Genomic DNA, 23,554 nt, shown 5'->3' with positions numbered 1-23,554 from the left:
CAATTAGTGCTATTAGGGGAGATATGAGGAGATGTGTACCACTCTACAGATCCTTCTGGTCGAGATGAAGTTGACGCGAAGGGTTAACGGCTGGGGGTAAGGATGATTGTTCGATATGAAGTCGAAGGAAGTATGTTGTCAAGAATAGAGGTGAGGTAGATCTTTATGCTCACGCGATATGCTTAGCAGCCCGATAGAGCCTGAAAAGACCGCCAGTGTAATTAGGCAGTCATGTCTTATAATACGATCATTATTTTGGCCTGGGCTCAGTCAAACCTCGGATTGGATATGTATTCTGTGACTTTGTATCTTCTTGAAATTGCTGATGGGATTCTGATTCAACTATTGTGGCCTGCAGGCTGAAGACTCCACTGGTGTCTGCCCTTGACATGCCACGCATTAAAATTTCAGTCACTTCCGCCATTAAGCCATGTAAAGCCCGATTAGAACGAGGAAAGATATACTGATTGATAACTCCATGAGTACTGAATCCTGCACCGGATCATAATTACCTATTTTGTATGTTCTAGAAGATTCTCATCCATCCGTGAGCAGCAAATGAAGGCGATGTTGATTTCGTTCGCTGTTACTACTTAGCCTCGCCGGGAGCGCGGGTAAAGTACTGCCTTGATATGAGAAGGAATGGAAGGGATGGTTGCAGCATCGTACCATTATTTTCATCATTTGGTAAGGTACCTAGCTTTTTTTGTTGATCAATGCAAATATGTAAAGTTATATACGGAAATGTACCGACATATTGGCATGGAAGAAGAATGCTCACGACAGACAGAAAGTAATATAAGAGCACTTGATCTGCACAGTCATCAGCTATTGCCATCGAAGTCTAACTCTCCTCATACTCTCCTCTTATTTCTGCACTCTACTTGAGAGGATTTCACTCTGCGTAGTTGCCTGCTATGTTTACCATGGTGGGAGATGTCTTGTCGCAACATGCATCAGGTGTTGTTACATATAGTCGATTAGCTGCTAGTGCTAGTCGAAGCAAGAAGGAATGGGCTGATACCTATTCTACGATTATCGAATATCTACTTATGGTTCGGTTAATAAATTTCTTGGTCTGGAGTAGTATCTACTTCCAAATCCAGCCATTTCAGTACTATATACTACGGATGCTAGCGAATGCGGTCGTCTCGAACGACTTATCCATCCATTAAATCATTTATGCAAGGTCTATATCTGGCAAGAAGGCGACACAGTTCGGAAGTTTTTTCCCTTGCTTGGAATGGAGATTTCTTCTTGGAAAGACTCGAGTTAGGTACTCTAAACCTAATAGATCACAATAAGACTGTTGGCCACTTGGATTCGGGGAAGATAGCTGGATCGATGGAGAGGGAGAGGGAGGGGTGGGAAGTGATAGGAGTGTTGAAGTAATATGGTGTTATTTTTATTGATGAATAGAAAGGAATATATGCAAAACTGATATAATTATACGACTCGGAAAAGAAACCAGCGCATAAGTTTGATCTTCTGTGGAAATCAATACAAGAAAACTGATATGTAAAGATATGCGTACTCGCATCATTGCCCACAAGTGTTTATCTTCTAATGGTTCAGTTCCATGCCAAAGATCGAGAGAGTATTAGATCAAATGACTGTATGATTGATATTTGGTATTTGTCTCGATCGGCTGTATTGGCTAGTATAGCGTGGTTAGATGCGATTAATAGCTATTAAAGCGGAGAACCCCACAGTCTGGCTTAGTGGTTTCGCTTGAGAGTTCGAATATTGGTCGGGGCCGGCTATTCTGGACAGATGCAAACGGTCATAAACTGGCCAATCATCTAGGTCGATATTATCGGGCGTTTGATTTTGCGAGTAGCCAATGGTATTGGCACGATGGAAATGTAAATTTCGTGGCTTTGGATGCTGTTCTATTATCTATTTGATTTTACACGATGTTTGGTCGCTGTTGGGAAGTTGCATGTTTGTGTAGCAATGGAGGATATTCAGGTTTTATGGGTTCTGCTCTTGCAAAAAATCATACTTTCTTCTCTCTATCATCTTTTTTGCTTAAGCAAAAGTTATCTAGTCTCTACGATGAATAATACTATACCCGGTCCTCTCCCACCTCCTCCTGGAGGTTATCCACCCTCACCTCTACGATCGCCTCTACCCTTACTTCCACCCCCAGCCATACTATCTTAATATGCACCCTCTAATACACCCTACAACCTAATTCTTACTTTTAGGCCTTATAAGACCAGTGGCCTTTGGTAAGATACATGAGATCAAAATTCGACAAATTATAAACTGATTTAAAAAGGAGCTTTACATGGGTCGTAGACATGTCACTGCAATAAGTTCTAATCGAATCGATCTAAAGCCACAAACCATCTATCTCGTCGGGGTTTTCCCATCAGTCAAAGCTATCTACCTCCGACTGTTATCTTGAAAAAGCGAAAGCTTGATTTGGATGATGAGTTCAAAATAGAAAAATGTATGCATCATCATTTGAAGCCTCTTCAAGGAACCTTTATCCCGAAGTTCTATGGAGAGGCAATCCATGACGGATCTCCTGCTTTGGTTCTCTCGAAGATCCTTGAACAAAGCCTTCACGATATCGACTTTGATACACGACCTGAAGCTGATGTTCCCATTCTCGAGGCGAAATTGGAAGAAAATTTCAAAATATTGACTGAGTATGGAGTGTTTTATAGAGATCCTGAACCGTGTAATATCTTCGAAGTTGAAGATCGAGTAATGATTTTTGATCTCGAATAGCCGGAGTTGGGAAGCAGGATATGGGAAGGAAGTACCAATGAAGGTAATGTTGGATATCTTATGCGTAATTCTCTCGCGGCTCATGGACACCCTTGGAGATATTTAAATGTGACAAAAAATGCGTTAGTACTCCGAAAAACGCAACTTTAGATATGTCACTTTTTGAGTTTCGTAAATACGGCACCTACACCACCGCCTGCGTTCAATGTGGAAGAGCATGTTGGATCTCCTTCTAGGAACAGGCCTTCCCATTCATCCTCACTATAGTGTCGTATTCTTCTAGTTCCCAACGAAGGCGTTTCCCCTTAGTTCACAATCTTGCTCGCTGGACCCTGGAATGTAGAATGCTGTGAGAGGGCACGGCTTGTCCAATTTCACCAATTCCCAATGCTTCAGAAAGAATAGGGATACAGAGGAAGGAAGCCACCAGTTGAGAGATTCTCTTGCTCGTTCAATACTGCAAATAGCTTTGTGTGACGTTGTCGATTCTCTGGTCACGTGGAAGTGGCAGAGGATTAGATAAGGTTCATGTTTGAAGCGATCAAGCAGAGGGATCAATGGTTATGAGGATGATAGGTAATCGAGTAGTACCTAGTAATGCTTCATCTCGTTGCTATCGAATACAACCATAGAGCACTTGTTTCTCACCAATCAAATACACCAGTAAGAGTATAATCGGATTACAAATTCAGCCGACGGAAGGAAGTTGCTGTGGGGCCTTGATGTAACACAACTTATAGAAAGGTAGATAAGTATTGTGAAACACAAGAAAAAGCGATCGTGTTTCCTCCACTTTTAGGCTTTGGACTAATCAAATCACCACGCTGGTTGAACATTTATATAGTGAAATTCGGCTGGCGAAAGTATTGTAAAAGTTATGTTTTATTCACATTTTATTTACAATCACTATTTTTCACTGAGTTTTAATTCGAAATCCTATCTAACGCTTATTTAGAACCTATGGAAAGCTTCAAATACTTCAAATACTATAAAATCATTAAAATTGATAGAAAGCAAGAAAAAGCTTCAAGTATTGCATTTTGGAGGGGGACAGCTCAATATCTATTCGAAAAACTCAAAGCAGCAGTAAAATCTCTAAAAACAGCAAGATTTTATTAAAAGAGGATTTTAGAAGATTTACCTTAACCTTCATACAGGGGCGTTGGATATGAAATAAGGCTAAGATCGGCTCCACCTGAAATCGTATACACTCTGTACATAGATGCCCTCCCACCTACTTTTTTTGGGGTCTTTCTCTATTCCATCATTTCTATCTTCACTTCTATCACCTCCACCTATGTCGGTCATTGCACTATTATATATGTATTATTCTTGCACAATAACTCCTTTAGCGTCTTTCCAAACTTCGCAGAGAGGTCGGTGGTTACGGTTCCTCGGTACTTGCCGCTTGGGGACACCCTGATAGTATATACAACTCCGTGGTTACGGTTCCTCGGTATTTGCTGCTTGGGGACACCCTGACTTGGTTTGCATCGAGTCGGTGGTTGCGGTTCCTCAGCATCTGCCGCTTGGGGACACCCTGATAGTACATACAATTCGGTGGTTACAGTTCCTCGGTATTTGCTGCTTGGGGACACCCTGATAGTATATACAACTCCGTGGTTACGGTTCCTCGGTATTTGCTGCTTGGGGACACCCTGACTCGGTTTGCACCGAGTCCGTGGTTACGGTTCCTCAGCATCTGCCGCTTGGGGACACCCTGATAGTATATACTACTCCGTGGTTACGGTTCCTCAGCATCTGCCGCTTGGGGACGCCCTGATACTTTCGGTGCCATAGAGTCAAGGCTGCTCTCTTATTAGCCTGGGTGGGTGGGATACACGCATAGCGTGGGATCATTCTTCCCAATGCAATTGTCCTTTATCTCTATATAGCTAATCACAAGTATAGTGCACGACATGGCGGTTCCGATCGAAATACCTGGGTTGAAAAGTCTCCTTACGGAGAGAGTATATATAAAGTGGATTGATGAGGACGACAGCTGTTGGACATTAGGTTCTTGTATGCCTCGCAACAAAAAAAATGTCGACATTATCATGAAAGTGGTCTGCGATTCTAAACGACATATTCACATACAGTTCTCACTTAAGGTGGCTATCAAGATTTCTGGCAAGCGTCATCATATATATATGTTATTGGCTATCCCGCCACATGTTGACTTTGAATATGCCTCGAAGGATCTTCCGATACAAGAGCTCAATGGTTTATCTCATCTTGATGCATCCGCCCTTCACGAAGCCGGTATAAGCAATCTAGAGCGTGTAATTGTTTTAAAATTTGATATTCGATTTACAGGATTTGTTGTTCAAAAAGAGAAGGAATCTACAACTATCTGCCCCTTCAATGAAACCTCCAGCAAATTGATCCGTGCAATCAGGTCTTTATCTCTCATGAAGAAATTTGAGGTATATGTTAGACCTAGCGATTATGCGCGACAACATCTGAAAGAGATTCGCGAGCGCTTGTATGATACAAGTGCAGAGATCTCCGAATCTGACATGAGGAAGATATACTCTCAACAAGGCATTATGCTAGTGAACTGGACGTATTTTAACTATGAGGAACCTCAGGATCAATCACCGCCACTATACACCGCGCACGATGCACAAAGGCCGACGGAAGTGCAGGTTCTCCATTCGCCATTGACCGCATATGTAGATCCTATACCGGCGCGCCACAGTATTTTCTCGCCTGACCGTGGAGAACTATCAGGAGACTCACACCTTGACAATAATCACAAGGATTCAGGACATGTTGAAACATATCTTGATATAGAGGTGAACTCGGATGAGGAATACCTCGCCGAGTCCAATGCTAGACAACTGGATAACGAATACCAATTGGAATCGAATGCTCGAGAACTGGATGAAGAATACCTTGCCGATATTCGAGAAGTAAGCCAGCAACTCAGACAACGCGCTACATCGGAGGCTCTTGGGTCAGAATTTAAGGAGTGGTTGGATGCAGCAGCGAAACTAAATCCAAATGTCTTAGGACATAGAGGACTAACTTCCAAGTTACTTAGTCTTGGTGAAAGTGTTCGTGAGTCTAATGTTGCAAAGTTCGATGCCATTAGACCCTGGTGCTCTGCGCTGTTGTTCTACGACCCGACAGATTCAAGCAGCACCTCCGAGTTGCAAGATTCAACGCGTCGATTGCTTGTATCAGATATAGCTGGGCTCATCAATTCAATCAACATATTGCAACGTGGAGCCGAAATGACTTTTTTGATGGACGATCTTCTAAAACTAGGCAGTGCTGCCCGTGCAGGTAATAAGGAGCAGTATACGTACTATAAAGTTGATTGTCAATTTCGAATATTGGTTGACGAGAAAAGCAGTAAGGGCTTGTCCAGGAAAAGGAACACCTCGGAAATTGATAGCAATGTGTATAAACGAACCAGAACAGCGGCGTGATTATCAAATGGATATTTATCTATCTTCCAAACCGCTATGTATATGTGTGTTTTTGTAATTTCCTGAAGTTATAATTCTTCCAGTATCATTCGCTGCAATAGCTGCATTCAGTTTCGTCTTCGTCATCCCAGACACATCTTCCAGCCTCCAAATGATGCAACTGGGCCGACAGGCAATTGAAATGCCTTTTGCACTCCATATCCGCCACGTATGTGATACCGCTGAGCGGCTTATGTTGCACCGATACCAGATGGTGCTTCAACGCAACCCGATTCTTGTAAGTTCTTTGGCATTTGTTGCACTTCATTCGCCGATCGCCCTTATCAACTCTCTTCCGCAGTTCGCTCAAATGCGTCAAATTGGGTTATGAGTAATAAGTCGCATCGATGAGCTCAAGCGAGCCTGTAGCTCATGTAACACATAATATATCTCTACAATGTTAACTCTCTGTCACATACGACCATAGACTAAGGAGAATTGGGCATCCCGTCCGCTCTGCCATACACAAGCCTTAGATCGGCAGATTAGTAGTTGGGTGGGTGACCACCAGCGAATCCCTGCTGTTGTATGTTTTTGCTTTTTACTTTTTGGAGACGCGGGGGATGGATGTACTTTAACTTAGCTCCAAGAGTGGTTTTTCTTTTATGATTTTACTAGTATGGCCGCGATGAATGGCTACTATTGTGCTGGTTGAATCACTTGTGTCTATTTGTCCGATTATGATCCTAGTCGGATTGGAGTATGCTGTACTGTTTTGTGCATATCGAACATCCATCTCGCGATCTTGGAGATCTACTTAGTTGTATTTTGCGTTGTGAAATGATGTTCTTGAGAGTTTACTTTCGAATAGTATTTTGAAGTTTCGAAATCTAAACTGTAGGAAAACTTAGGAGGGTTGGGGGAGGGGGGGTAGAAATGTATTCTTGGCGGTGTTGGGGATGAATATGGAAAGTGCGACTTGAGTGGATTGATAAATAATCTAGATCCATAGCATTAATAGTCTGCACCTTTCCACACCTAGAAGAACGATTCCTTTAGCTGGTGTGGTATGCTGATGAACTACGCTGGAGCTGATACTTCCAGCGTTTACTGCAAGTTCTAAGTTGGTACCCAGCACCACATCTGATAGAGTGCATAGTACACTATGGATTATTGGTGAATCATATGATACTCACTCTAGATCACCATATTCTAGGTTACCTATTATGAAGAACAAAATCACCAGAACTTGCGTAGAAGATTTGGACTCGATCACTGTCTTAACGAGTCTATCTGTTGAACAATATCTGCGCGGGGGAAATGAAGGATGAGCATACGAACAATCCACTCTGAGAACGCATTCTCCCCGGGTTATTCACCAAAGTCATGATTCGCTTTGTACATACCATTGCGTAGCTTAAGAAACTACGGAGTCTATCAAAGTAGTGAGTGATGACCCAAGGACTAGTGAAAGCATCGTGGTTGCATTCTTGAGCCTTACATATTTGAAAGGTAGAAGGTGATTGTTGCGACACGAGTGAATTTACACACGTGAGTGCAATAGCGCGCTAGCGTACGAATGTATTGCATATAGCTCTGGTAGCTCTGAACCTAGAATAAGATAGACGCAATACAATACAATACAATACAATAAACCATACTCATTATGAAGACGTCATAATCACCACCGAGGTGACACCAATAGTTATAGACCATGCATTGATTGAAAGCCCTTCTGACTAACGACGTCCGTCCATCCTGTATCCCAATAGCCGGCAAAATAGTAAGATCAACCTCAAAACCGCATGTACTTCAATGGAATTGTTGCGTACGAGCCTTGATGACATGGCAATCTACACACAAAGCCCCTATTAGCATCTATGCGGTGTAGGTAGTGTAACGATCAGTTGAAGGTATTAACTTGAGGGACTGACTGAAGCTAAGATTGGCGGTCATCTAAGCCTTTCTCGTGTTTGACCATTCAATAAGGGGCGTAGGTGCTATTTCTTCCTCGTTGGAGACAGTTCTTGCGGTCTTCTTCGTATCAGCCCACTCAATTATTGGGGCAAGTGAAGCTTCTTCGTCGGCAGTCGTCCTTGCAATTCTTTTTGTGTTTGACCATTCAATTAAAGGGGCAGGTGAGCTTTCATCGACAGCAACATCATTTCCTAGAATGTGATGTTAGAAAGAGTTATTCGGAATAGATATGAAAAGAAGTCATGAGTAGACCATAATCTTCTAGGGACGAGCACGTACCAGAGCGGGTTCTCAGGGGGCTTGCTACTGCGAGGGCCGCCATAGAAGAAATAATAAGTGTGGAGAATAACATGATTCTTGGTTTGAATCTAACGTGTTGCTGAACAGCTTGATTTCGTCCGATAAACTTATGGTATGATTTGCTTCAATGGAATACATCTGTGCCAATCTCTTGGTACCCGTATCTACTTATATATGCAGATCTTTATTCGAAACTTTAAATGTTGATTGCCACTTCCAGCACACTCTGTGAGCTTCTCAATCGAGCAATTGTGTCACCGGCCGCTAGGGAGGTGAGTGTGCCTAATATCAAAGAAGATGCAGCCAACACGTCACAGCAACTCCAAAAAGTAAACGAAAGGTACAAGGAGGCAAAGTAAAATTAACTTTGAAGAGAATCCTAGCTGCAATGTGATAACTCGCTGTTAAGCAACGTCAACGCTGATGCAATAGAAAAATAGGAAAATCCAAACATGCCCTGTCGTTTGGTAAAGCAGCAATTGCGATCAACAAATATCTTGCTGAGAGTACCAATTGAACCCGCGTACACTCGGGTCCGCGTCTTAAGCCCGAACATGGGGTAGTGTGCGAAATACGACTGTCGAATGAGATGTCTATATTGCTCCTTGATATACATCTTCCTTAACAATCTCATATCGATAAAGGCATGGATGCGAGAACCATTCTTCAAGCCCCTGGATAAGTAGGATGACTGAACATCTACCAAATCATGACAATTCTCTCGGTCAAACGAACCCTGAAAGGGAGAAGATCTCTCGAGGATTCTAACTGTTGCATGAGATTCTAATGCGTATTCAGGGTGTAATGAACCGATAAGGAAGTTCAGAGTGGTGCGAAGCCATTGCAAATTTAAATTAATTGTCGAAGTCGAGATAACTTATAGTATGTGTGTTTGTAAGAACATTAGAACAACAAAGCCTATGGGCTAGAAAAATAGAGTACTATAGAGTTCTTTTTTTTTTTCGTACGATTGTATAGAGGTTGAATTAGTTTTCAGGATTTGTGTCATTTAAATAAGATATGGGGGTGAGGGGTACCAACAAGGCCTCGGTAGTTTCCTTGGTTGTGTTGAAGGAATTCCTACCCGTGTTTTCGGTATCCTAGTTCCAAGCTGGGGTAAATGCGACGTAAGAGGGGAAATACTTACCGTGTTTAGTGTCAGATAAAATGCTCGTCTATTCTCCAAGAGCGGGCCACAAGGCTTAATTCAACTTGAAGATTCTTATCTCACGGTTCACACCAACAACTGGGGTCGGGCTAATTCTACGTAAGATTAAGATCCTTCTTATCTGACCTGCCATTCTCGGCTATCGATAGGGGTATACCGAGGATTATTAGGCCGATATTCATACATGTTGCATGACATCGCCACCAACATACATATGGGCAAGTTGCATCAAACTGGGCAAGATCTGCAAGACAACATATAGATACCGTTGCGGACTTGTATTTACGCATAGGTTTCATTTTGGCGGTCGCTTTAATTATTCTCCGGCTTACATATTTGCGTTGGGCCTTGTCTGTAGGGGTTTGAAATGCGGTACAAAAATTGAGCTGGCCGCTTTAACCTTGAAAAAGTGAGGGATCAATAGAACCATGCATTATCTACTCAACACATCCTTCAACATGTTTGGAAAAAAGTATTTGAATTAGGTGTGCCATAGAGAAGGAGGTCCTCTCGAGGCCCTCTATAAGTTTCACTTGACTCATGGGGCGATGAAGCCTACTCACGTCCTTCCACAATGGCTCTGCATGAGTATAAACTTGTGCAACAAGACGATATAGATCATAATACCGAGACTTTGATGCATCTCAATCTACAACGACAGCTTCGTTTCTTCAAAGGAGTTTCTTTTGCTCTCGGCATTTTCCTATTCTTCTCGCTGTTGTTCAATGCGCTATGGGTTCACCAGACCTTACAATTGATGTCGATACCCGTATTAACACCGACCAAATACAGTATGTTGCTGAGAGCTATTAAATACTGGTAAAATATGCTAACATAGCTGGCAGCTGGTCTTGTGCGAAACGTATCAACTCCTTTTATCATAGACAAATTGTTTACCAATGAGAATAGAACAATCGCAGATGCAGCTTGGAGCTCTCCGGATCTTGATTCGGAAGTCGGACTCGTTGCTTTGACAAACGAGTACGCCAAGTCGAAAGGACTACTTCCGGCACAGCGCTGGCCCTGGGATCACTCGAAGGGTATCTATATTCTGAACGGCTTCCACAACCTTCACTGTCTTGTAGGCATAATCATTACTTCAAATCTTATGTCGCTGACACATCTTGGTAGCACCTTGTTCGAAACTTAGTTCTCGAGGCATACGATAATGTGCCCCTAACATATCCGCTCGAGCATGTATCTCATTGCCTCAATGTACTCCGTGAAGAAGTTATGTGTAATGCCGATGACACACCAAGATATACCGGTCGACTAAACTCTGAGAAAGGAAAGGAGCATCCGACATCGGGGATTGGTCAGACCAGAATGTGTAACGATTGGGGGAAGCTGAGAGGCTGGGCTGTAGCACATTCAGGCTGCTTCCGGGCTATTAATGAAAGCACTCCAAATTTCCCCACTATTGAGCGTTACAAGTTTTGTCCGGAGGGGATGAATTATTCTTCTCCAATACTCTGAGCGCAAATGGCACACCCGCGCAGTTATCACAGAAAGGCATCTCTGGTTAGGAGATGCGCTCTGGTCGTAAAAATCTCTGCGGTAATTTAACCCATACTGAAAATGTAGCTAGTTTGACCTGCTGCCAGAGTTCCAGACAAAAGAATCTATTTCAATCGTTTCTCATGCCACTTGGCACTGTCGATTCCAAGTCTGTTACTCCCATAACCCTATCAATAACATATTCCACACTGATCTTGTGCAGAATCACTGGATGTGACAGATTCTCTGCATTGATTATCATTTTTGAGAGATTTTTTCGGAATCACTAAATGCCGAGATTCTGTATTTTGATAAATCGAAGCTATTACGTAATATTTAAATATAGTACTTGCCATTCAAATCACTATCTCTGACAGTTGAATGTAGCTGCATTTGTTGATGTTGTAGAGGTGTCAAGAAAATAACATTATTACTATATCTTTGTTTCGATCTCTGTAGTTCAAGATTCGTTTCCGTGGTTATTTCATGAGATCAATTAATGTTCATTGCTAAACTCGATGAGGTTAAACTCAGGTGACCGAACGGTCTTCGACAAGGTCAGAATCGTCCTGAATGAGATAACCACTGCAACTTGCTTCTCAGCCCCAGCGTCAATTGTTCAGCTTCTTGAATTTCGTTGCACGATACGATTACAGAATTTGACCCTGTTAACTAAGATGGTTTCTGAAAATAGATGAAACTGGCTTAAATATGCCGATCCGGCATTTCAAAATATTTCTCATAGGATAAGACTGGTTCAATTTAGATTTATGCTTTCCTCCCATATTTCTTACATTCCCAAAATTCCTTGCTACGTCCATCAGATTTCTCTCTATTCTGTATCATCGGGGTGGAAAACCAATGCCCTAACCTCAATACTCTCTCTTTTCTTCTCTCCCTCATGTTCGGGATTCACAAACGCACTATGCGGAACACGTCTCGCTCTTCCATCAGTCTTACTATCAAAACACTTGATCAAAAGCACCTCCTCAGGTGTCTGCTTATACAAATAGTTCCATTTATGGCCCGGAGCATGACGCACTGAGTAAGTTTCTCCTTCGCGGTCGGGATAAATAAGTTTGATTGGAACAAGATCTTTTTCATCAACTGAGTTGGCAGCCGCAACACCAAGGGGATCTTTAAGGATTGTCTTGATGGGTCGCCAAACATTGATGATTTGGAAACGTCCTTTGAGGAGTCTCTCAGCTTCTTCAGGAAGATGGTGGGTTACGCGGCGGGGACTGGCGGCATAGGATTGATCGATGTGAACGCGTTGAACAGGACCGCGGAAAACAACTGGAGCGGGATTCTTATTGATTGTATCAGTGGATGAAGCTGCTGGGGCTCTCGTATCAAGAGCTTCGCGTCGGATGGTGTGGTCGAAGATGAAAATTTTGGATGCTCCGGTTCTATTTCCTTGTTAGTAGTCTGTCCAATTTGGAAGCGAGCACGCGGAGCTATGCTAATACTGACTCTCTTTTTAACAATTCTTCTGTTTCTTTGTAGTAATCACTTTTGATCTTCTCCTCATCCACGAAATCTTTCTCTCGACTAACATGTTTCACGACCTGGAAACCGGTGGTGTCCAATGTATACTGGTCTTCCGAGCCGCGGATATCGTGAACAGTTACCTCCACTGAATGCACGGGACGATCATAAGTGTTAGGCTTGTTCACGTAATTGGGCTCTGGGGGACTTCCATCTTCTGGATCAAGGTAATAATTCAGAACTCCTTTAATATCGTGAGGTGTAGTGGGGTTGGTTTCGAGCTTGGTGATGTGCTCGGAGGGAGCTTGTTCGGTGAGTGTGGTGGTCATTGTGCTAATGAATTTGACTAGGGCTTAATATTTTCAGTCAAGTCTGTTTTAATGGTATGATCAGAGTCTTTTGAAATCGTAAATATTTTCCTACGAACTTCGGAACTTGCAACTATAAGTACTCTTTCCACATCGAGATGAACCGACGATGAAGCACCAAAAGTACTAATATAATTATTAATCCAGTATGATTTCAAAGCACGTCTATTATTCAGATGTTTGTTTGTCGCTTTTTTTTCAACCCCGCAGTCTTGTGCATGTTTGACGAAAATGACGCAATGTCATGTTTTAAATAGAATTCGTGAGATGAGAAAGAAGTCTACTCACAATCCGCCGTTAGTCTCGGAAAAGGAGTCGGGTCAATTTTCTTCCCCATTCTCTACATCCTGTCCAATCTCACATCAATCTTTAGAGAAAAACATCCAACATCTAATATTTGATTTCAAAGCTCATGAAAAAATCAGATAAGAGATTAGGCAGCGTATGTCAAGGGATCACAAGGTCCGCCGTTTTCCGACGAATCACAAGGGTGTATAAGGGAGCACGCAATTGTTGCATGAGATGATATATAGGTGCGGATCTACATGCAAGCTATCTTGTATGGCTATGATTCAACATATGTCTTATATCGTTCATATGGCATCATTGATATGGCTGGGTTTCGATGACGAGATGATGGTGAGATTGGGAAAGGACGAAACATGATAGTGGTTGAGCTGAGCTGCTATCAATCTAAAAATAGTCGACTGCTAAAGATGCAGATTTTATAGAAGATAATTATCTCCAAACCTGTGCCCCCTTACCGGAGTGTTTCCTTTGCTCTTTAATAACAGAGTCCATTCTTCTGTCGTCGGATATTGCAATTTTATGCTCCGGGTCGTCACATTCCAACGCAATAACGACTTGACTCGTGGCTTTAATTTCAATCCAATGTAATGGTCTGCAGTGTTACCAGACTCTGTGATGCTAAAGCCGTATATTTTTTAATGTTAACGTCTGAAAATCATGCGATCGTAGCTGCGTTCTTCAATATCCCCCAAAATGTCAACATCAACAGGTTCCGCCGATTCATCAGCCCTCGAGTCCGAGCCTCTTCTCTCATCCCGCTCAACCTCCAACAACTCCCTCTCCTCTCCGCAATCCAAGCCCTCTCGTCAAATAGAAGACGACACCATCCCCGAAACCAGCACTTTAGGTCGTAACCTGTCGTGGTCAAGCGCCTACATACTCGTCATATCCCGAGTAATTGGTTCCGGGATTTTTGCAACCCCCGGACCGATTCTAAAAACAACGGGTAGCATCGGTCTTGCCTTGCTTTTATGGGTTGCTGGTTCGATACTTGCTTGGCTCGGTCTTCAAATTTCTCTAGAATATGGTTGCATGCTTCCTAGATCTGGAGGCGAAAAAGTATACCTTGAGTTCACCTATCCAAAACCTCGATTTCTTGCCAGTACGCTTGTAGCTGTACAAGCAGTACTGCTAGGTTTTACAGCAAGCAATTGTATCGTTTTTGGCGAATATGTGCTCTTTGCTCTTGGAATTGAGGGTACGGAATTAGGGCAAAAAGCCATCGCGTTGGGACTCTTGACTTGGATAACAATCATTCATGGTTGTTTTCTCAAAACTGGAATATGGATTCAAAATTTCTTAGGATGGATTAAAGTAGGTCTAATCCTCTTCATGGCCCTAACCGGAATATTTGTCGTGATATTTGGGGTAAAGCTTCCGGGAACAGGAGCTCCGATCCCAACATTGTCCAGAGAAGGATTTTCCTGGGATCGACTTTGGACGGGTTCAAATTGGCATTGGGGAACTTTGACAACTGCTGTTTTCAAAGTTTCGTATTCCTATGCAGGACTGTCTAATTTGAACAATGTCCTTAACGAGGTTAAGGATCCGGTTAGAACATTGAGAACTGTTGCGCCAGCTGCCTTGTTTACAGCCTGTTCGTTGTATCTATTAGCTAATTTTGCGTATCTATCTGTGGTTCCGCTGGAGGAAGTGAAAGAAAGTGGACAACTTATTGCTGCATTGTTTTTCGAGAGGATTTTTGGCGACGTGGGAGGAAGGATTTTATTGCCATTGGCTGTGGCGGTTAGTGCGGCGGGAAATGTTATGGTCGTAACTTTTACACTCGTGAGCTCCTGATCTTTCGTCTCTCCATCTATCATCCACCATTTTCCAGAACTTGAATTAACCCCTGCATCACTAGGCCCGCGTAAACCAAGAAATAGCTCGTCAAGGTTTTCTCCCCTATTCTAAACACCTCTCCTCCTCGGCTCCATTCGGCGCACCCTTTGGCGGTTTAATAGTCCACTATATCCCCTCCTTCCTTGTGATTGCTATACCTCCTCGAGGCGACGTCTACAACTTCATCCTAGACGTTGAAGGTTATCCGGGTCAATTCGCAGCATTAGCTCTCTCTTTAGGACTAATCCGTCTTCGCTACAGTCGACCAGACCTGAAAAGGCCTTTCAAAGCATGGCTGCCGGCTGTTTGGATTAGGATAGCCATTTGTTTGGCGTTGATCGCAGGCCCCTTTTTTAAACCGACGAAGGGAAACGCGGATGTGGGGTTTTGGTATGCGACTTACGCTGTTGTTGGGGTGGGGATCATTCTTTTTGGGGTTGGTTGGTGGGCGGTAGTGTTTTGGGGATTGCCACGGTGGAGTGGGTATAAAGTTGAAGAAGAAGTGGAGATTTTGGAAGACGGAACGAGTGTTACAAGGTTGGTTAGGGTAAAGGGCGAAGAGTGAAAACTGATGTAATAGCATTGCGATGGTTCACTTATTTGTTTTGGATGGGAATTTTGATGTTTGATGTAGATATGGCACCACCCTAGCCAACCTGGTTTATTTTTTGCTGGAATAAAGCTCGCGATATTTCATTGCGGTGTGAATTTATGATGAGAAAATCGGAGCTCTCATTGGACAGCCGGGCAGCTAAAAGTGCCTCTAAAGTTAAAGATCCTGGGCCTCGTGGGTAGCTATGAGACAAGAGTCCTTGGGGCCGGATTAGGCTACATAAAAGCATGACAAAATGGCGGATAACAGGAACGGCACGTCAAGCCATTTGAAGATTGGTAGAACCAGAACGTGACAAGAAATGAGAGTTCAATTTTGGCTAAAGTTCAACTACCTGAATAACTTACAATGAAGTGACCTATCCCTGGGATAAAATGAGCACAGAACAAGACATGAGATGTTTTTGCTTAAAGCTTTGCTTGGTGTGTTCCAAGGAAAGTGGGACAGGCTTCAGTAGTAGAACTTCCAGTGTCGCGAAGGAAATCAGGTTTCCCTTGTTTGGCCAGGCAATTGTAATGTTGTGGTGTAATGGAGCTTGAAGGGTCGAGGGAAGATGGAAGATAAAATCATTCGTAGCAAAGTTCGGCCATTTGAGGAGAGGAATCTAGGCTGCTTCCCCATTCTCAAGATTCGACAACTTCGCAATAGGGGACTTTGGCACTAGCTTATAGATAGAAAGTTCTTGTGTAGATTTGTAACAGCTCTGTCCAATATCACATTCGAGCTTGCCCCTTTCCTTTCACAATAGTTCTCATGATAAATTATAGAAGACTCTCAATCAATTCCTTCTAGCCCATTCTTACATCTCCTTATTTTATTCATTCGAGGTTCTCTCATTCCGGCGGATGATCTCATTCAGCAGATCTGCAGAGAGGAAATTCTTTCAATTATTTTGCTCGTCTCGGTGATCTCGCGACGTGGGCGATGTTTGGGGAACGGACGCCGTCCGGCGGCGGATTGGTCGATTTCTATCATGTAATCCGTTGGGCTATGGTTTTATAATTGTGCCATATCGCATACCAATACCGATTCTGATTGTTGTTGTGATTAGAACAATGCCAATGAAGAATAACAGTGCCGAATTTTCTAAACAAAAACAACGGAACTACATCAGTGTCGTGTTCATGTAAGTCGCTTAGTCATCAAAAATTCACATTTCGCGTAGAAATCGCGTTCACCTCATTTCTATCATCACAATCGCAATTGCTTATTTATACAATATTGATAGCCACAATTCTGTTCTTTCACAAAAAGCCCCCCAATTGTATCCGCCACATTAAGTAGCGGCCGAAAGAAACCACATGTGCATTTCATCCCAGCCTAATATTTATTGGAGGTTCTTCGAGTCACGTTCTTGGGAATATTCTCTTGTTCGCGAGGCTCTCGTTTCTCAAAGATTTAGTGTATAGTGCCAAGTTTGAAGCGGGCCAAAAGGAGTAATATTGAGCTTAAACTGTTCAGCCTCACTAGTGTGGGACAGATCTAGACCACAGACGGTAGCTCGTGGAAGCTCGCTAACTAATCAATTCAGCCGATAAAAAAAAGAGGCGCTATTGCTGAACATTTATGGCTCGAGTTTTTATATTTCTCTATGTGTAGGTTTGGAAGCCTAATAATCATTGCGCTATTGCCAAGTGCACAAGCACAGCTGGACATTCTGAAACTTTTTGATATCTCAATCCAATGGCTACTCCGAGAGTCTCGAGCTAGCTATTGCCAAGAAGCGAATTTCCAATATGGAGACCGTGATATAGACAGAGAAAAGTTCAGTCTGAAAAAAAAAGCTGTCACTATGAACCATCTTCCCCAATATTGACAGGCTCTTCCACGGGATTATCGTGCACGATCATGGACAAAAGCTTTCTCGTAAGTAAACCAATCAGGTTCTGATTTCTATAGCTCTCCTGTGGTTCAGAAAGAGTGGAATTATTGTTATCGGTCTCCATTATGGATATATAAGAGTGTGTTCTCATCACCAGCTCTACGGAATGCAACTTCAATTCGAAGAGCATATTCTTATACATTTCTCATATTCTCGCCTTCTATCTTTGAGTTATTCTTTCTTTTTGGAACAAGTTCCGTCTTCTCAAATCAAGATCATCATAATTTCAGCTTACCAACATGTTTCTATCTATGATCACCCTATTATTTGTCGTCGCGCCTTTCAATCTGGTCGCTTCATCCACATGTACAACGTCGAACGCAATCTCTTGGGTCGAAAGTGGTAGTACAACAGGAGGGACCACAGACGGCTCTTCAGGCTCTTCAGGCTCATCTTCTTCAAACTCTTGTTCCGAGTATGCAGACGATCCGACGGCTTTACAAGCATGCCTTGAAATCCAAAGCCAAGGTGAATGCAATGCTGTTGGAGGATCTGCTTGCGGCGGCGACGACTACGATGACTACGAGGACTACGATGACTACGAGGACTACGATGACTATGAGGATTTGATCCTTAGGAAGCGCGATACTCTCTCGTGTGATAGCGGTGAGACATGCTACGAATATACAGATGGATCATTGTTCTGTTTGAATGAAGCCACTGGTAAGCTCTCTGATATGGAAATGCCAGGTTCGGCAAGGTTCGTGTTGACGAATAAAACTAACTGAATCTTACAGGAGACTTTTCAGATGATGAAGGAGGTGTTGGTAATGTCTATACTGGAGAGTATACATGGCCAGATGGATCTCAAACAACAGTCGAGGCTGCAGCTCCAACATCATCAAGTACTACAAGTTCTGTCAACAGCGCGATAGACACACAAACAACCTCTCGTACTGCCACAACTACGTCTTCCCCAAGTTCTTCAACATCAAGGCCTGCCGGGGTCAACGGAATCGCTACTGGCACCGCTACCCCAACTTCATCAAAGAGCACCACTGCACCAACTGCAAATTCGGGTGTTGGGAAAGTCAAGCCTGGCTCTGCCATGGGAGTCTTGGGTTTAATCGTAGCATTGATTTAATGGTTCTACTTTTTACTGTACTAATGGAGTGGCATGGTTTTATCTGAAAACCCGTCGTAATTTCGAGCGCAAGTCATACAAAAATTCAAAGAGAGAAATCAAGAGCATGAACAGAAACTTAGAAACGCAATTAGCAGATTATTGAATTCAAATCTAGAGATACTGATTGATCCCGTGGAACTACTTACTGTTTGAAGTTTCTGAGGTTGAATGAAGGCTTGCAGGATGAAGTTTTTTATTTCCACATTACTATTACCAATTTGTTCTTATTCCACCCAATGCCTTCTCTATTCACAAGTTATAATCTACATTCATATGCCCAAGTATCTACAATATGTATTGAAATTGATCATAATGTGTCTTTCCAAAAGGCAAACCCTTCCCTTTTCCAGCATTGCACCATTGGACCTTCACACATCTTCCTCTGGATTCCTCCCAACTATACGGAGAGCGAATAGAGTTTTGGGAGTAGACCCAAAATGACAACGGATACTTAGAGGCTTCAGGATCCAAATATCCACACATTTTTGAATGTACCTCCAAGACACCTGGTCCAAAACATTTCCCTTTAGCAATATGTGCGTAACCCGTTCTTAGTGGAGACACATTCATTAAATTTCCTGTCGTCACCTCGATCTTAAGACACATGAACACCCCGCTCCTACAGATCTCAGTCGTAGTAATAACTAATAGTCATCAATAACATCTCACAGAATATGCACTCATCAAAAATCATGCCACCATTATGCCCATTGCTTTTTTGTCGAAATTTGATCAGATGATAGACTCAAGCATAGTGACGGGAAGAATGGAGGATCTTCGCTAAAATGATTGATCACTGGACGTCTCGCGTTTGCAAACGGAGCTTACTCGTTTGACTGGCCAATTATTCGGTTAATTCATCATTTCAACTTCCGAGCAACGCCTCGTAGAGTAGGTAGCCGCAAGGATCTACATCAAATGAACAACAAGTATTGCAACTTACCGATAGCTCTGCCAGATTTCAAAATGTAAAGTATACAGTAAAGCAAACAATCCTCACCGCCATTTCTAATGTGTCCCGTCAATGAATAAGCTGATCATGTGAAACGGGTTACAACATTCACCGATGAAATCATACGCTATAATAATCTACAAAATTCTGAAGAGAAGCAGCGGGCTTAATCAATGACATCCACTGGCTATACACGAATTGAAATGTATGCAGTCAGTGAGCCTCATCGGCAACACACATCTCATACGCTTTGCTCCTTTTCTTGCACGTGGATCGCGGAGCTCTTGCTCCTCAAGTGTTGAGTTTGAGAATATATGATGGCCGTTCTTCCACTTTTCAAATGTTTTTCCTTATCAAGCCATTTCATCACAAATCGCATAAGTAAATACATCCCCCCACCCACAGCCAGCCAAAACTGTAAGTAATCAGTTTCTCATTCTCGCATTTCCTATTTTTTTTTAATTCATTTTGAACATTTCCATCTTGCAGATCATGTTACTATCCCCATTGAAAAGTGCTTGTGTATTCATAGGGAATTACTAACCACACAACGAAACAGTCAAGCCTCAACCTTCAAATCATCACAAACCTCAAAACTCAAAAATATGCCCACCAAAATGACCAAAGATGATGCTTCACGCATCCAATCCACTCAAGTGCGTTTCTTCCTTTATTTCTCTCTGCCTTCCCATTCTACTCAATAGTCTCCGTTGCATATGACTGCAGCCCAAACTAACACAGTTTATAACAGGCACAGGGTGGCAAAGACATGTCCTCTTCGGGATTTGCCGCGCGCGCTCAAGGAGCTGGAGATCGTAACGCAAATACCGGCGGATACAAAGCAGGTCAAGGTACTGGTGGCGGAAATGCCGGTCAAGCTGGATCAGATAAGAAGTAGGCTGAAACAAGATTGACATCCAGTATCATTTTTTGATCCACAAGACCAATCAAAAGCCTCCTTGTTCCGATTGTTTAGTTCATAGGTAGCGTGGTGAATTGGATGAACGTTGGGGGAGGCAATGGGGTACGGTTAGCTTGAATAGGTGACTGAGAGACTTTGGATCAGAGATCCTAGCCATTCGTTTTGCAATCGTAATGAAACGCGATCATTGCTAAAGTTCTTGGCCTTCATTTTACCCCTTGAGAAGTGATCTAATACTTTTAATGCTGCGTTCTGGGAACTGGCTATATAAGCCTATCAAGGGAGGCCATCCCTTCACTATTCTCATACTTCTATTCTAAATCATTTCTTAATCATGGAACTCCATGCCCACCACCTTTGATTCTCGATTATGGATTCTGTCAAATTATACTTGGATGCTTGCATTTGGATTGAAAAAATGTATGAGCTCCTGACTGTGTTTTCATCAACGCGAATGAAGGGGGCCAAAGGAGGGTGTAAGAAGAGAAAGGACGCGAATCACTGGTACATCGTATTCACTTATATCCACCTCGACACCTTGAGCCTATCTCCTCAACATGTCCCCGCTTATTTTGTCTTATTAAGCCAAGCTCCCTTCTCTTTACCCGAGCTGAAAACGTTCAAAATCTCACACGATACATTGCCACTCTCCCTAAGAGTTATAGAAAGTTTTGTTTCGTCAAGAGTTCACTTTGAAGGACTTCAATCTCCATAAGCACTAAACAAGTCGGAAATACATGTTCGGAACCCCCCTGAATATCTCATAGTATATCAAAAATAAGACCAGAATCGACAAACGCGGCAGCTTCACTAACGACAATACAAATCATGATTCTCTGCCCGTGAGCACCAAATGAAATCTCTACACCAGAACTCCGTAGAGATATGGATACACAGGCACAAGAATGAAAACGAAGTGTTGAAGTTATTTTGGCTAGAAATCCGATCAAAGCTTCGCTCTCTTATATCGACCCGTTTCCACTTTTGCATCGTATGCCTCTACGTTTCAAAAATAACAATAAACAACAGCAAAGATCAGACAGGTTTAGATGTGAATTGGTGAATATAGAACAATTGAAATTAAGGACAATAAGACATAATAAAAAAAGAGTGACAACATGTGACACCCTAGAATCCTAGTTCTATCTTTACTTCTCTTCATCTCCTACCCTTATTTCTTCTTAATACACATCGGCATCTTTATCACTTCAAAAGCTCTGTTCTGGAAGCGGAAGAACAGCCATCCCACGCTGCCCACATCTTAATTATCATTCACGATATTCAGAAAACTACAGAATAATCACCCGAAGGTTTAAATAACCTCGTTTTGCGCAACGACAATTTCTCCGTCCCCGTGACTCAGACTAGGCCATCCGCAACTCGATATGAATTTCTACATATGCAAACGAAATGGGGCTTAGTATTCGTCAGTTCTTCTACCAGACCCCTCTTCTACCCCTCATCTCCAAGCCATACCCCGCTCTGCTTAACATGCACTCTTTCACTTCTCATTCATATCCCAATCACTCCGAAGCTAATGTATAAACAACACCACATCTTCCTTCTAACTTTCAAACACACAAACATAGTCAATCGCGCTTTCACGATAGGGGTTTGAACGAACCCCCGATATGCAGGGCTAGGTAGGATCAAAATACTGAGGTGCACCAATTTCCGCAAAGATACAAGGGAAATAAGGAGGTAAGCGATTCGGACAAACGAAAACAGTAGGTGATTGATTATAGAAAAGCAGCAGCAATGGCATTCAAATTCCAGAGCACTAATAAGCCGACAACAATAAAAAAGGTGCTAAAATCCAACAAAATCCAAGACGACAACAAACATCCAACCAGAATTCCAATTCTTTTCTCCACATACCTCTTGCACTCTCCCGTATCTCGGCTCTCTCACCATCAACATCCTTTATACATCGCATCTGTAAAATCAAAACTCTCGCTCACAAGTCCCACCAGGAGAAACATACCGGACCCTGGAACCCACGTAAAACACCCGTTGTGACCAAATATTCATAGCATGTCTTGATCTGTATATACTGACATCTCTCATCGTCCCACCCTAGATTCCTTCATCAGTTTATAATTCGGACAGACAGACCCCATGTGCTACGTAAACATACATGTGAATGTGTGCCGGAAGAGAAAGCAAAAAGGTTCATGTGATGATACATACTCTACTCGCAGTCTCCCTGGAATCCCATTTCTCTGAATGACTAACAAGACCGCGAAGTACCCTTCTTATACACGCCATCATTCTACTGACTTTTGTAAATTCGAGATCTCTCTCTCTCTCTCTCTCTCTCTAGCGAATCTCCTACTATCTAAAAAAGAAAGAAGAACCGAGAAAGCAACCCAGGAGAGTGTTGATATACATATCGTAGAGACCACAATCCCATATACTACTAAACATGGATAACAAGGCAGAAGAAGAACATCCGATACACGAGTAACCTTACCATACATAACAAGAACAAGAACAAGAACAAGAACAAGAACAAGAACAAGAACAAGAACACGCACTTCAAGTAAAGAGACGCGATCCAACAACCCATTCATCCAATATGAATAGATGACCACAGCCCGCAAGCAACTCTCCGCATCCACATCCACATCCACATCCACATCCACATCCACATCCACATCTCCCGATCCAAAAACAAACAAACAAACAAACAAACAAACAAACAGCAGCAGCCAAAGCCAAAGTCAAAGCCAACAACAGCAAAACAAGATAAAAAAAAAAAAAAAAAAAAAGGAAGAACCCTTATTATTATTATTATTACAACCCCAATAAAACACACGCTCTATCTATCTATCTACCTATCTATCTAGCCTTGCGATTTCTTTCTCCACCACCCACCACCACATTTCCAAATCCCCCCCCAAAAAATAAAAAATCACCAATCCCTTCCTGGCCTGGTCTCGTGAGGATAGA

The 23,554-nt window shown here is 42.6% G+C and overlaps 7 protein-coding genes across 8 annotated transcripts; 5 read left to right on the top strand and 2 right to left on the bottom strand.

The window, feature by feature from the left end:
* Positions 1-3,987: 3,987 nt before the first annotated feature.
* BCIN_04g06640 (hypothetical protein) lies at positions 3,988-6,208 on the top strand. 2 transcript variants are annotated; one of them, XM_024692737.1, is made up of 2 exons: positions 3,988-4,570; positions 4,654-6,208. In XM_024692737.1, exon 2 carries the CDS (start codon positions 4,662-4,664, stop codon positions 6,177-6,179), a length of 1,518 nt encoding a protein of 505 aa, XP_024548518.1. In that variant the 5' UTR covers positions 3,988-4,570; positions 4,654-4,661; the 3' UTR covers positions 6,180-6,208. The 2 variants fall into 2 exon arrangements, with proteins under 2 accessions (XP_024548518.1, XP_001549311.1); XM_001549261.2 differs by having other exon boundaries at positions 3,988-6,208.
* Positions 6,209-7,664: 1,456 nt separating this feature from the next.
* BCIN_04g06630 (hypothetical protein) lies at positions 7,665-8,653 on the bottom strand. Its single transcript, XM_024692736.1, has 3 exons — positions 8,415-8,653; positions 8,093-8,326; positions 7,665-8,011 (listed from the first exon to the last, which is right to left on the bottom strand). The coding sequence occupies exons 1-2, from the start codon at positions 8,485-8,487 to the stop codon at positions 8,115-8,117; spliced, it is 285 nt and encodes a 94-aa protein (XP_024548517.1). The 5' UTR covers positions 8,488-8,653; the 3' UTR covers positions 7,665-8,011; positions 8,093-8,114.
* A 1,275-nt stretch (positions 8,654-9,928) lies between these two features.
* BCIN_04g06620 (hypothetical protein) lies at positions 9,929-11,351 on the top strand. Its single transcript, XM_001549264.2, has 3 exons — positions 9,929-10,394; positions 10,449-10,684; positions 10,735-11,351. Exons 1-3 carry the CDS (start codon positions 10,178-10,180, stop codon positions 11,077-11,079), a joined length of 798 nt encoding a protein of 265 aa, XP_001549314.1. The 5' UTR covers positions 9,929-10,177; the 3' UTR covers positions 11,080-11,351.
* Positions 11,352-11,503: 152 nt separating this feature from the next.
* BCIN_04g06610 (hypothetical protein) lies at positions 11,504-13,112 on the bottom strand. Its single transcript, XM_001549265.2, has 2 exons — positions 12,574-13,112; positions 11,504-12,509 (listed from the first exon to the last, which is right to left on the bottom strand). The coding sequence occupies exons 1-2, from the start codon at positions 12,915-12,917 to the stop codon at positions 11,933-11,935; spliced, it is 921 nt and encodes a 306-aa protein (XP_001549315.1). The 5' UTR covers positions 12,918-13,112; the 3' UTR covers positions 11,504-11,932.
* A 357-nt stretch (positions 13,113-13,469) lies between these two features.
* On the top strand, positions 13,470-15,905 carry Bcmup3. Its single transcript, XM_001549266.2, has 2 exons — positions 13,470-15,053; positions 15,130-15,905. The coding sequence occupies exons 1-2, from the start codon at positions 13,959-13,961 to the stop codon at positions 15,670-15,672; spliced, it is 1,638 nt and encodes a 545-aa protein (XP_001549316.1). The 5' UTR covers positions 13,470-13,958; the 3' UTR covers positions 15,673-15,905.
* Positions 15,906-17,657: 1,752 nt separating this feature from the next.
* Positions 17,658-19,018, top strand: BCIN_04g06590 (hypothetical protein). Its single transcript, XM_001549267.2, has 2 exons — positions 17,658-18,265; positions 18,340-19,018. The coding sequence occupies exons 1-2, from the start codon at positions 17,842-17,844 to the stop codon at positions 18,684-18,686; spliced, it is 771 nt and encodes a 256-aa protein (XP_001549317.1). The 5' UTR covers positions 17,658-17,841; the 3' UTR covers positions 18,687-19,018.
* Positions 19,019-20,037: 1,019 nt separating this feature from the next.
* Positions 20,038-20,789, top strand: BCIN_04g06580 (hypothetical protein). Its single transcript, XM_024692735.1, has 3 exons — positions 20,038-20,097; positions 20,240-20,336; positions 20,432-20,789. The coding sequence occupies exons 2-3, from the start codon at positions 20,286-20,288 to the stop codon at positions 20,576-20,578; spliced, it is 198 nt and encodes a 65-aa protein (XP_024548516.1). The 5' UTR covers positions 20,038-20,097; positions 20,240-20,285; the 3' UTR covers positions 20,579-20,789.
* Positions 20,790-23,554: the final 2,765 nt, after the last annotated feature.

Source organism: Botrytis cinerea, chromosome 4 (assembly GCF_000143535.2).
Source record: "Botrytis cinerea B05.10 chromosome 4, complete sequence".
NCBI classification, from domain to species: domain Eukaryota; kingdom Fungi; phylum Ascomycota; class Leotiomycetes; order Helotiales; family Sclerotiniaceae; genus Botrytis; species Botrytis cinerea.
Note: the sequence above shows the minus strand (reverse complement) of the source record. Positions and strands in the feature narration are given on the sequence as shown.